We start from the raw sequence: 14,124 nt of genomic DNA, 5'->3' as shown, positions 1-14,124 counted from the left end.
TCAGTCTTTCAAAAGTTGGTTTATATACATATACACCCGGCTTTAGAAGACAGAATAACAATACACTGTTTTTCCTCTATCAAAGTGTTATAAAATAGGCCAAACTCAAAATCTACAATTTTCAGAGTTCCTGTTGTAGCTCAGCAGTAATGAATCCCACTGGTATCCATGAAGATGCAGGTTCAATCCCTGGCCTTGATCAGTGGGTTAAGGATCTGGTGTAGGTCACAGATGCTACTCAGATCCCATGGAGTTGCCCGGGAGTTCCCACTGTGGCTCAGTGGTAATGAACCTGACTAGTATCCATGAGGCTATGGGTTCGATCCCTGGCCTTGCTCAATGGGTTAAGGATCCCGTGTTGCCACGAGCTGTGGTGTAGGTCACAGATGTCGCCTGGATCCCATGATGCTGTGGCTCTGCCGTAGGCTGGTGACTACATCTCTGATTAGACCCCTAGCCTGGGAATCTCCATAAGCCGCAGGTACAACTCAAAAAGTAAAAGAAAAGAAGAGAAGAGAAAAGAGAAGAAGAAAGAAAAAGAAAAGAAAGAAGGAAAGAAGGAAAGAAGGAAGGAAGGAAGGAAGGAAGGAAGGAAGAAAAGAAAGAAAAAAAAGAAAAGAAAGAAAGAGAAAGAAAGAAAGAAAGAAAGAAAGAAAGAAAGAAAGAAAGAAAGAAAGAAAGACAGAAAGACAGAAAGAAAGAAAGAAAGAAAGGGAGAGAACCTGTGTCCTATGCTCCTATAAATACCTAATTGTCCCTTAAGGTCTAGCCTAATACCTTAAGCCTTCTCTGAGGGCATGATTTCAAAAGTTAGCACTTACCCAAACCACTGTTCTCATACCTGTCACAAGGTAACATCAATGTTTTTGTCTGTAAGTCCATCACTGTAAGAGGATTTAAGAGAACAGGGACCATGTCCTTCTCATCCATTTATTTACTGGCTCTTTCCTGCTTCAGGTCCTCAGCCAGGCCTCACCCCCGCCCAGCACCCACCTCCCGCCTGTCTAATCTCTGGCACAGTCCTCTTCCTCTTTCAGACTTCAGCACAGGGATTGCTTTTTCTGACAGGTCTCTCTTGTCTCTCTCCTGTGGCAGTCTTTCATTTACAGTACTTAGTGCAATGGCAGCAGCACTTTCATTTGTGCTTGTTTCTTACATTTCACTCTTCCCCGTAAGATCGTGAGCTGCAAAAATACAGGGACAGGGGTATGTGTGTCTTTTACTCTTTCCTGGTATAGTCGGGATCAAGTCCAGTGCCTGATGCAAAGTAGGACCACTATGAATATTCCGTTGAGTGAATTAATGAATCCTATCTGTTGTACTCAGCTTTTAGCAAAGACGACTCAATGCTTATTACATGCATGTCAAACTATGAAGAGCCATAAAATTAAAATCCAAGTAAAATAAACACAAGAGCTCACTGTACCTGACTAACAAGTCAGTGATGAGGCACAGATCTTCATCAGACAGGAAATGGGTGAGAGAGGAGCCCCGCTCTCCACAGGGTCATGAACAGACAGAGACTTAGGCCTCTCGTTGCAGAGGGCAGAAGAAAGGATGGTTGGCAGTGACACAATCAGCTGAAATAGCTGGTAAGTTATTTCCTGGCTATTTGGGGCTTCAACAAGTATTCCTACAAGTGAACCCCAACCCTCTAAATCCAATCTTAAATAGAGCTCTGAATATAGTAGAACATTCTTGCTTAGCAGTCTGAACATTCTTGCTTAGGCTGATTATTCTATGTCTGGCCCCACAGCATCCTTTTCTCTCACCGTTCCCTGCATCAGGACTCTCTTCTTCATTCTCTGCTTGTTCAGATCACGTATTTATTTATTCCAAGGTTCAGCTCAGATACCTACGAAGGCTTTCCTGACCATCCTGACGAGGAGGGAATCTGTTCCTCTCAATTCCAAACCCACCTTCTCACAGAGATGAACAACTGCTTGGCGGAGGGAGGGAGGCGCCGCTGAGCTTGGCTTTGAAGTTAGGTTCATGCTCTACACCGTGTTCAGGTCTGTGACACGGTGAGGACATGTTTCTTTGCTGTCCCCTTCTGGAGGACACACAGATCTGTCATTTACCCTTTCACAGAGGAAGCAGGTTTGGGGGATCCCAGCCTCATGCAGCGGTCTTTCGTGACAGCTAGTTATCTGCCCAAGACATGCAACTGCATCTCTTGGCCCCCATACAGCCATTAAGGGAGAAAGTTCTGGGTCTCCAGGGTTTGGTAAAAACCGGAGGGGAGAAAAAGAGCTTTTTTTTTTTTTAAAATCTCCCAGAATTCCTGCTTTTATTTCAGTTTTGGCCTTTGTGGAATCTTTTTCATGTCTACCCAAGAAAAGAGGTGCTAATTTTATCCATTTTTTTAGTATCATTTTTGTAGTTTTAATTCTTCGCAGAACTTTTCTTGAGATATTTACATAGAGTTAAATATAATTAATTAATGACATCATTAAGACATTGTAAAAGTCAGAGACATTTATGGGCAAAAAAAATTGTCACCAAAATTCCTGACAAACCCTAAGAAGTAAAGAAAGGAATCCTTTCTCCAAGTATTTTTTTTTTTTTTTTTGGAAGAACAGAGGAAAAGCAAGAATAGAAACAGCCAGTCTACCTTCAACTGAGGAATTTCCCCTGCCCTTCTCAAAACTCAGTGCCTTGGTAGGAGGATACTGAAGGTACGAGAGTACTGGACCTAACTAAAATTCTATCCATTTCTGAATCAAGAAAAAGGAAAAAAGTTCAAGAACTAAAGGCTCCTGGGACTTGGTTTCATTGACACATTTCAGTCTCATGAGATTTTGTACATCAGCAAAGTACTGCAATGGAAAAAGCAACACAACTCAAGGTATTTTCATCTGAACACTTCACAGGTTACTACTCATTAGAAAAACATTTGCAATGAAACCAGCACCTACCACTGCCAGGATGAAGACCTGAAAGGGAGCAAGTAGGTTCTTGCTACCTGCCAAGTCATTCACTGCACTACTTGTCCAGAGATGGGACGACTTAAGAGCACATAACGGAATATGATATGGAATACAGCTCACAGCACACTAAGATGAAATAAAATCTTTCAATAGACAAACACAGCTTTGGTCGGCACTTTATTAAGTAAATACACTACATTTGTACCTTCTTCTGTGGTTTTTTTAAATCGTTCACACATGGACTTGGTAAAAACGTACTTTAAAGAAAACCATCTGCAAAACTGAAATAAAAATGAAAACGTGCATTTTATACACATATTAGGTAAACTGCTGAAAATGTTAGGAATTACTTTATTGAAAGTGATCATGAAACATGAGGTAACTTGATTTTATTAATTCTGACACCAGACTATGACTTCAGAAGTGTTCATGTTGAAATGTGGATGCAAAAATATCTATTAACTGAACGGTTTAGTCCAACGGTGTTTGAGCAACAGGACAAAATAAGGTATTATTTCCCCCTTACAGACACACTTCTAAATTCACTCTCTATACACTCCCTCATTCAGAGAATTAGTTGGTCAGACTGATGAGGCAAAAAAATTCCTTAAAAAAAAACAAAACCCAACCAAAAAACTAGAGCCTATTTATAAAACATGCAAAAGGGGAATTTTAAGTAGGTGTTATGGCAGAATTTGTTAAAAGCCAATACAGCTGAGTGACAGAATATACCTTTACTTCTGCAAATATAAGTCCTTCCCCCCTCCTTTCTGGAAGAAACACATTTTTAGGGCATGGACTGTAAAACGGCATACAATGCAGACAGAAACAAAGACGTTTGCAAATTCTTTATATGTCCAGCTGTTGAAACACTATTTTTGAGAGCCGAGGTTACCTCTAGCGGCGAAACCAGAGCCAGCTATTAAGCAGCCAGAATGCTACGGTGATTGAATACATGACCATTTCTCTTTTAGCGCGTTCTTTGTTCTCCTCTTCCAGAAGTTGTAGACGTCTGTTTAGTTTGATTATCTAAGTGAAAAATAACAGTAAAAACAAAAACAGAAGCTTTAACACATGGAGTAATTAGATTCTTTTTTTTTTTTTTTTTTTTTTTTTTTTGTCTTTTTGCCATTTCTTGGGCCGCTCCCGCGGCATATGGAGGTTCCCAGGCTAGGGGTCGAATCGGAGCTGTAGCCGCCGGCCTACACCAGAGCCACAGCAACTCAGGATCCAAGCCGCGTCTGCAACCTACTCCACAGCTCATGGCAACACCGGATCCTTAACCCACTGAGCAAGGCCAGGGATCGAACCCACAACCTCATGGTTCCTAGTCAGATTCGTTAACCACTGCGCCATGATGGGAACTCCTAGATTCTTAAAAAATAGTTTAATTTGTCAAAAGAATTCCTACAAACATGAAAAGTTTCGTCTGGGGCCAAATAAACAAAGCTAAATACAGAAAAAACTGTTACCCATGATAGCTCAAGTTTACTTAAAAGTCTCTTCTCTTCTGAGCTTCTGTCACTCGGCCTTGGTTTTTCCTCTTTAACCGGCTTTAACTGGTTTACGCCTTCTCTGCTCACCTGAGTTACTGAGAGGATCCCATAAATTAACATACTGAATGGGCCCTGTCACCCGCCACCCAGGTCCTTCAGGACTAAAAGGCTAATCCCCCAGCTGCTAGGAGCATCACTGGCTGACAGCACTGCCTGTGGCTGCTGGCCCTTACTGTGAACAGCACCGGGCTGAACAACTGCCTTATTACCAAGGGAGTCCTGACTCCCTTACGAAGGCAGCAAGCATCCAACGACGGGTTTGTGATGGGGTATAAAGGCCCAGGCCCCCCACGCCAACTGGGAAGGGTCATCCCAGCTCCAGAGCAATCTAATGGCTGTACTGGTGTGTTTAACATGTTAAGATTCTTTGTTATTAGAATTATATCAATCCATTTTGGTAATACTGTTTCATGCTAGTCAACACATGTAAATAGTGGCTTAGCATATCTTTAATCAAAATGGGAAAAATCAGTTATGGTTTGATACATAAAATATTTTAATTCATGAGCTTCACCAGAGAGAAAATGACAAATGTGAGAAACTACCATTTAAGATGTTACATGAATATAAGTCAGAGATGTGATACATTAAATACCTGTCGTCTTAACGAAGCTGCATCTACAACAGTCATGTCATCTGAAGTTCCTTCAACAGTTGTATCTATATTTGAAATGCCATACCTAGCAGAAAAGAAGTAAAAATATAATTTAATATTAAACTAAAAGGACCTGGCAAGTTGTGTAATGTGTTACATAATGCTCAGAAAATTGTTCTAAAGCCTGGTGTCTAGCAGTATGATTACTAAAATATTTACCTATCTGAATGAGAACTAGTAAGGGAAAGGAAAGAACTTAGGATGACAACTACCTACAATACTAGGAAAGTGTTCTGAAAGTTTGAGAATGTGAAGAAAGCCTGACCGAAGATACAAGCAAGGAGGCACTTTTCAATTCAGAGGGACTGGTAGTGTTACAAAGGATACCTGGCCGAAAAGATCTGGGAGCTTTTACTCTACGATGTAACAGTAACTGATGCCCATGGGTGGTTCCTCGGAAGTCCCTGCTGAGACTCGCTGGGAGGGAACACACCGAAAACAAACTCTAGCTAAAAAACTAAGACTGACCCGTTTTTTAATTTTTCCTCCTCTTCTCATGGCCTCTTCTCTTGCCATTTCTACTCTTTACTTCTGATTTCCAATTACTTATCTCTACCGTGTCTCCATAGACGTAATTATAAAATCACCCGAATGCATTGTGCCACTACATTCAGGTCCAGAATTGGCTCAATAATAAAGAATTAAGAAGCTATGTATAGAGCAATACTGGAGAGCCACTAAGACAAACTCTAGAGAAAGCATATTAAAAAGCACTTCTGTTCAAATGCAGGTACTTCTAAAGGGACACTCACTTTTAAATGAATGACAACAAACTTCTGAGAAACAGGTATACACCAATGCTATTCTTCCTCTTTGCTCAGATTTCCACTTTTAAATACATTTTAATTAAGATCCTTATTGAGATACAATTTACGTACCACACAATTCACTGCACATGTTTGTACCTTCACTATTTTAATCCTGTATGGTTATTTCAGTAAAATAGCACATTAACTTTTCTGAATGAGCAGATTATAAGGAAAGAGAATAAAAAAGTTACTCCTGTGTTATCTACAGAGTTGGCACATAGATCACAGAGTGCTGATATTTCAAGCAAGTCCCCATTACAAAAAGCACATTATCACACAAAAGTGTATGAAGAGAATTACGTTTTTCATCCAGATATGTTAAAGACAAGTCTATTCAGAAAATCCTTGTTTCGAATTCACTGAAAATAACTCCAAATACTTGAATAAATTATGTGAAATAGAATTAATTTTATAATCCTCCAGCGTCATCATTCTGAACACTCATTTTAACTATGAGAGGGTGCTGTTTCAGTGATAGATGGTGGGTACTGACTTTAGATAAACTAGAACAAGCTCTAAATGTTCCCTTTATGGTTGACTTTTCTCCTGATCTGCCCCCTTCCTTCATGGAAATGGGGCAAATTATACTGGAACACAGAGAGTAACTCCATCAGATAGAGATGTAAGGAAGCTACTAAGTTAGGAGGGTTTATAAACATCTGAGTTAATTGTTCCTTTGAACATTCAGCAGAATTGCTAAATGTTTAGTGGGAAAAATGTGCCAAAGGTTCTTCATCCCTACATTTTATCCTTAAAATAAAACTTTCCTATTTCTGTAAGGTCACACATGAGATGAATAACTGGGAAAAAAATTCAAACAAGAGACACAGTTGCTTCAAAGGTAAAGAGACCTGGACTGAACACAGAGAATGATGCATAACTGAAAGGGACTCCTTACAGTTTAGATCCTGATTCTGCTAAGGTTCTAAATAGCAGTAAAAGAAAATTTCATTTGCAAAGAAATCTAAGGATATGGCAAAACACTCTACCTGTATAATTCAACTTAAAACAGATGTTTTCAAAAACCTGTATTCATCAGAACTAAAAATGCTGTAAGATATTCCGAGTCAGATGACTGGCTGAAAATACTTTCACAGAAAATAAAAGGATCACAAACTTATGAGAAATACATGAGGGAAAACTTAAAACAGATTGAGTTTAATATTGTAAAAAGAAGTAAGTCAGCAGAGTGATAAGGGATGCCTAAGGACACAGTTTTCAATTCTCTAACCTGAACTCAGAATTAATGAGAAATTGAGGTTTCCCTCTTCTCTTGCCTAAAAATGAATGTGCCAGCTTCTCATCATAGAAACAATGCTGCCAGTTTTAAATCTGCTGCTACAGATATTTCTGCTTAAAATTACTAAAACTGGCTCTGAAAAAAAATACAGTAATAATATTTGTAAATACCAGTCACTTTTTTTTTTTTTTTTTTACCCTAGAAGTTTAGAAATGAGGATTTTGGCACCTGAGAAACTAAAGTATTTGTCTGTGTTATTTTATCTGTACTTGTGCATGACAGGAAGAAATAACTACTCAGGTCAAAGCATTTTGGAAAGTATGAAGGGGACAAAAATAAGAGAGAAAAGCTTAATCAGCAGATGACAACGATTCTTAAAACTGAATTCCCTTTCTAAACATTTAACTTCTCAGGTTGTCAACACTGATGTCCCCCAACTTAAGATGATGCTTTAGAGACACATTTATCTACACACTGCAAGTGACATTATAGACAATTAATAACTAAAAAGGGAATGCTGGACAGAGAGAACCTCAGGCAACAATTAAAATGATGCACATAAAACAAGGTGTAAGATTATTTTTTCTGTATTTTAGCACTGATCTCCTTTAAGCTATTAAAACTGTGTTTAAATACAATTTCTCAGATGTTCACTTGATACTGTATCAATAGCCTTTCCCTTATACTCTGGTGGCCAAATGTCATGAATGATTAGAGCCACTGTTCTCAGGGAAAACAGGATATATGTACTCTTAGAGAAAAGCCGTGAAGTTCAAGCTATGATATAAAGGCATGGCTACTACATGCATCATGTCCTGCAAATACATAGTCAGTCAACTATTTACCCTGGTAATTTTGTACAAAGTCTCAAAATTTACCTGACGTTGTCATGATGAGGATTAGAAGTGGCGGCAGCAGACCCACCACGCAACACAGGTCTAAGGCAGGTTTTTGCGGGAGAAGGCACAAGACAGAATCAGGAAACAGAGAGTAATAAAATAAAAGCAAAAACAAGACAAATAAATGTCAAATAGGATTATATTGTATGTTTCAATACAATATAATATATTTCAAATACTTTAAATATCTCTGTCTCACTGTCCTCCATTTTATGATGTTCACACACTTAATATTTTACAATGAGTTAAAAACAAAGAGAATCTACATTTGCATAACAAAACAGCACCAACATACACAGTAAAGTTTTCGGTGCTTATACTAGAATTTATGAAATTCAAGACAGAGGGCAATTCTGTTTAAAAAGTATACTCTCTCTCCTCTAGCTGGAAAAAGAATCACCATCAACTTTAGAAGCATGTCAAGAACTGGTTAGTAGCACCTGCATGATCATGGTTGCTCATTTGATATCGAGAGCTCTGTCTCAAAAGCTAACAATTTCAGGCAACTCCCGTTTCCCACAACTCCTTGCTTCCCACCTCATTCATTCTGCTGAGTGTCTGATACTTTAATGTAGCTGTGTCTCATCCAAACCCTCAGCTTTCAAGAGCAGAACTGCAAGCCTCAGTTCTAGAGCCAAGCGGGACATGCTTAGAGGGACTTACGACAGCACATCACAGGAAGTGCAGTCAAATATTGGAGTCTGATCTTGAGAGACAACCAGGAGTGACATACAGGGCTGCTGGAAATGAAGACTAAGGTGCACTGGAAAACTTTGTGGGGATTTCCACTGAGTACATACTTCGACTGTAGGGGACAACTAACTCTCTTACCGAGGTAAGCAGTAAGCTTTCCACTAAGTTTTATCTTTTTGTAAAACAGAAAACAAAAGCTTTATGTGGTCACTGGTCAATTCCCCCAAAAGTAATCAGCATTATTATTTTATAAGAAGAGAATAGAGGTTGGACTATAGAACCTATGCAGGGATTTGAGGAATTGTTACATTTTGAATATCTCATTCTCTTCAGACTGATCAGGTTTTGCCTGGATTTAAGGATCAAAACAATTCTTATAGTAAACATTTACTACCAAATGTACTAGTTTTTTTGGGTTTTTTTTTTGTCTTTTTTTTTAGGGCCACACATGCGGCATGTGGAGGTTCCCAGGCTAGGGGTCCAATCGGAGCTGCAGTTGCCAGCCTACACCACAGCCACAGCCAGGGATTGAACTCCTCATGAATACTAGTCCGGTTCGTTAACCACTGAGCCACAACAGGACCTCCTGTACTAGTTTTTTAAAGTTGGCACAGCTGTAGAATTTTTGTTACAATACAAATCACTATTTTATGACAAGCAATTTGTACAAGAAAATTTTAATGTTTAGCTTGTACGTCTCTTAAAGGCACTACTGGTGCTTAGAGAAATTTCCAGAGCCTAGAGGATAAGAGATTCAGAGACTTTTGGGTGAGATGTTCGACTTCTATTTTGTTGGTTAAAGAACAGTGAGAAATCACATCTGCTTGAGATAGATTTTTAACTCATCCCATTCCACTTATTAGTTTATTCTGTGACGTTAGGAAAACTTAGGTAACTACAATCCTACAATTCCCCATTACATTAACATGAGAAAGGTTAAAAATGAAGCCACCATTGTGTGCTATCTAAAGCTTTTATTTTAAATGCATACAATGCTCGAATGGATCTGCTATATTCAACATATTCCACCACAGAGATTTCCCTTTTATAATGCAGAGCCAGAAAATAATACAGTTACCTTTCACAACGTATTTCATTTTTTCTTCTCACACTGGCAATTGACACATATAATATAAAAGTAAATTAGAGAGGTATTTGGCAAAGGAAGAAACTTCATTCAAGTACCGCTTTCTATGATAAGTATGATTTAATACACTATAAAAATCTTTTTAAGTTTGATAATATGTTCAATAATGTTTTATAATTAAAGTGGCAAAAGGGAATGAGATCCGAGGTTCTACAAGTTCCAGCATTAACCTGTGTACTGACGTTTTTGAGTAAATAAATGGTCTTAGGAGAATATGTTTCTTTGCTAAAAAGATGGAAATTGCTATAGTAAATGAACAGTTTGGAGTACCAGGAATTACACACATTTTTTAAAGAAAATTATAAATAACAAACACTGCTTCAACTACAACTCTGCATTTCTAGGTCTTCCAAGTAATATATTTATATGGATACTTGCAAAAATATACATTATTTACACATTGCTTTCTTATTCTATTCATTCAAAGACGGTACAGCTTGCAAAATAAATAATCAAACCCTTCCAAAAATAAAACTTCAGCATGCTAAGCAGACTAATCTGTCAACATTTAAATAATGTTCTTACTGGGAACAATGGGAACTAAACTTCTTAAAAATGTTAATATTTTGCACTGGAGAATGAGATACAGAGCTCTGGCAGGTGTCAGAGCACATGGGCAGTTCAGAACTGCCAAGGACTAAACAGAATTTTAAATTCAAGGAACACACCTGGTATTTGTCTGAGGTGTTGTAGTAAATTTTTGAGGCCTCAGTTTTCCAAATGCACAGCACTGACCTATGTAAATAAACTTTTCTAATGTATTCCTAGGATTTGACTTTGCATTCATGTTCAACTTGGTTTTCAATCACATAAGTTCACATAAGATGAGAAAACAAAAATATAACACATAAGCCTCTCAACAGTGTCCCTCAAAGTAGCAACTTCAAATAGTTCTCATGCCAAGCAACCGTAAAAATGCAGTTTTATGATAAAACAGGCAGAAAGGTTTTATCTTTCTTTCTGCCAAATAGTTCTAACTTAATTTAACTATACCTAATGTGACAGCTTAAGACCAAAGATAAGATATTGCATTAGCATATCAGCCAGGAGTGAAAAATAGAAAGGAAAAAAAATGATGTACAGAGCACAGAACATAAAAGCACTTAAACTTTATAAGCAGCATTATTTCATAGTCATGCAAGTAGAACATTATCCAAATTTCACATTCCTGTTTCTTATGCCTGATTAAGTCACGCTTGGTAGTTCTCATAATAGAAGTAAAAACTGGTTTGGCACCTACAACACTAAGTCGTGAACATTTAAATAAAAGCTTTAAATGCAACGGGGGAAAAAAAAACCTTTCAAAACTGACACTACCCAGGAGTTTGTGCCACGGTGCAGTGGGTTAAGAATTCGACTGCAGTGGCTTGGGTTGCTGCAGAGGTGTGGGTTTGATCCCTGGCCTGGCGCAGCAGGCTAAAGCATCCGGTGTTTGCCACAGCTGTAAAGCTGTGGCTGGGATTTAATTCCTGGCCTGGGAACTTCCATATGCCACGGCTGCAGCCATTAAATAAAAACTAACAAAAAAATGACAGCATCCAATAAGACTAATGAGAACCTCATCTTTCAGGCTCCAAGGTATAAATCCAGGAACAAAGAAGTATTATAATTATTATTTTTTTGTCTTTTTAAGGCTGCACTTGCAGCATATGGACCCAGGCTAGGGGTCGAATGGGAGCTGTAGCTGCCAGCCTGTGCCACAGCCACAGCAACATGAGATCCGAGCCAAGTATGCAACCTGCTCCACAGTTCATGGCAACACCAGATCCCCAACCCACTGAGCACAGCCAGGAGTCGAGCCTGCGTCCTCATAGATGCTAGTCAGATTCATTTCTGCTAATCCACAAGGGAACTCCGCAAAGAATCATTAATTAATACAACAAATTTTTGGATTTTTAAAAATCTCATTTAAGTGAATTAGAAAAGACAATTCCTTCCAAGAAAAGGGAATTCTAAACTTATCAATTTATTACAATAAAAAAAATGACTTAGAGCTCAAAATAGTTTTTCATAATAAAAGAACACCACTAAAATTTTATATTAGTAAGATTTCTGATTTTGTACTTTTGAACTTGAGGCAAAATTCCTCCATTATGGGAAAAAAAATCCACCTGCTTTTACAAGTTCCATATACTACATTGCACTGTGTATGTGTGTAGGGGGATGGGACAAATAATTTTCATGTACTGGGGCTTTGTCATCTAGCTATTATTTGACCTACATAGGATTTATAAACATCCTTCTCATTCAAATATTTTCACTGTAATAGCATTTGCTATATTAGTTGACCTAACAATCCAATCTCTTCTAAGGACCTATTATAACTAAAAAGTTAAAGAGGACACCTGGTGAAAAATAAATCTGTTTTAAGGAGGGAGGAGAAAATAAGACCCTGGAAATATTAGTCAAGTGCCAGGTCTTTCATATTCACTCTTTTAAGGCTCTCCCATGACACTAAATTAAGAATTTGAGGCCACTGTTTCTATATCTTAAGTAAAGACAGGGAAGGAAGGAGAAATGCAGAAAACTAGATAATATTAGTATTACCCTTCTTTTTTTTTTTTAAAGATGAAGAAAATGAGGAGAAGCTGAGCAATTTGTCTAAGGCCATCATGCAGCTAGCTGTTCAGTGGGGTGGCTCAAGATTGAATCTGACCCCCTCAATCTATTTTTTTTTTTTTCCCCCTGAACCATGCTACTTCTTACAGGCTCCACATATTCTAAGACAGTCCTTGAAGCTTCAAAGAGCATACGAGGGACTCTAAACCTTTGGGAGGGGGGGATATATATATACACACGCTCAAACATGAACACATATACACATACATGTATATACAATTCCCCCCTGCCATGAGCTTCCTCTTCTATGTTTCTCCTTGAAGTCCTTGGGCCCACAAGTATACCCCTGGATCTACCTGGGAAGGCTCAGAAACTCCACATGAGCAGCAGGACAGGTACTCATCAAGGATGCTGACAAAGCTGGGGCTTGTGTGAGGATCAAAAGCACGTAATGAGTTTGTTCAGAGCAAGCCATAAGACACATCCGCTCCTAGGGTAAGAGAAGGTCTATCGGACCAGCGTAATTTACTGGGGATCCTTCGAAATGCAAAATTAACAGTCCCATAAAATGATCATGAAAATTCGAACACTGACTCAGAGTGACTACATAAAATGTGTGGAGTTGAAATGAAACTGACTACACTTTCCCCCCACTATACCAAAAAAGCTCCCAAATTTTACCTTTTTAAAAGCATCTAGTAAAGAATGTAAGAATAAAAAGTATTTGAAATAATGGCAAAAATTTTACTTGTATGAACAAGTATACCACTAGTGATTTTACCTGGAGATGTTCAAAAGTGAGATAAGCTATACATACTGAAAAAAATCAGAATTAAACGGGATTTGAGTACAGGCCTAGAAATCCAGCTAAAATGGAAGGAAAAAAAGTCCTGGCAGCTACACTGACATTCTTCTCTCATCTGCTTACTAATCAACCATGTTAGTATCATAAATGATTGAATCAATTGATTTACTAAAGAAAAAGTGTATAGTTCAGTCCAACATCCCACACTCAATCCACAAGTATCCCTCAGTATATCCCCAAATGGAATCAACAAAAGTCTTGGGGAAAAAAATCATCGTACTTTTCATACATAGTTAGTTACTAACTGAATCCTCTCCCCGACTGCAGAGAAGCTTGTGAAATGTGAATTTTGGACAATAATTTCAAATTAAAAGAAAGCAAAGCAAGCTGTTTAAACCATTGCATCTTAGAAAGAGACAAAAGTGCAAACATAAAAGGAAGACACCACAGTCCACTAATAAGGAGCCAAAAAAATATGCAGTAACGATGGCAAGAGTCACTGATGGCCAATCACCTGCGATTTTCATCCAGCACATCCAAGATCTGCTGGTAAGCCCTACGAGTAGAAGACTGGAGAAGCGACAAAATGCCACGAGCAGAGGAAAGATTAGCTCCGTCTTCAGGTAACATATGGGGAGGACAAACCCGAACCTGTTGTGGCGATGGTGTCACACTGTTTACATAAGCACAGCAAATGAAGAGAAAAACACTCAAGTCAGACTTTCATCAAACTTCAGCTGAGCAGTTTCCCCACACACTCATATTTTAAGAATTATCTTAGTTTTCTTGCCCATTTTCCCCACCCTTCATTTTTCCCTAAAAGTCAAACCA

The 14,124-nt window shown here is 38.4% G+C and overlaps 1 protein-coding gene across 1 annotated transcript in view; it reads right to left on the bottom strand.

The window, feature by feature from the left end:
* The window catches only part of MFF (mitochondrial fission factor), a 30,915-nt gene continuing 19,873 nt past the window's right edge, over positions 3,083–14,124 (bottom strand). The window contains 2 exon segments of the mRNA NM_001244126.1: positions 3,083–3,959; positions 5,082–5,166. Coding sequence (NP_001231055.1) covers positions 3,828–3,959; positions 5,082–5,166 — 217 coding nt within the window. The 3' untranslated portion in view covers positions 3,083–3,827.

Source organism: Sus scrofa, chromosome 15 (assembly GCF_000003025.6).
Source record: "Sus scrofa isolate TJ Tabasco breed Duroc chromosome 15, Sscrofa11.1, whole genome shotgun sequence".
Taxonomy (NCBI): Eukaryota; Metazoa; Chordata; class Mammalia; order Artiodactyla; family Suidae; genus Sus; species Sus scrofa.
Note: the sequence above shows the minus strand (reverse complement) of the source record. Positions and strands in the feature narration are given on the sequence as shown.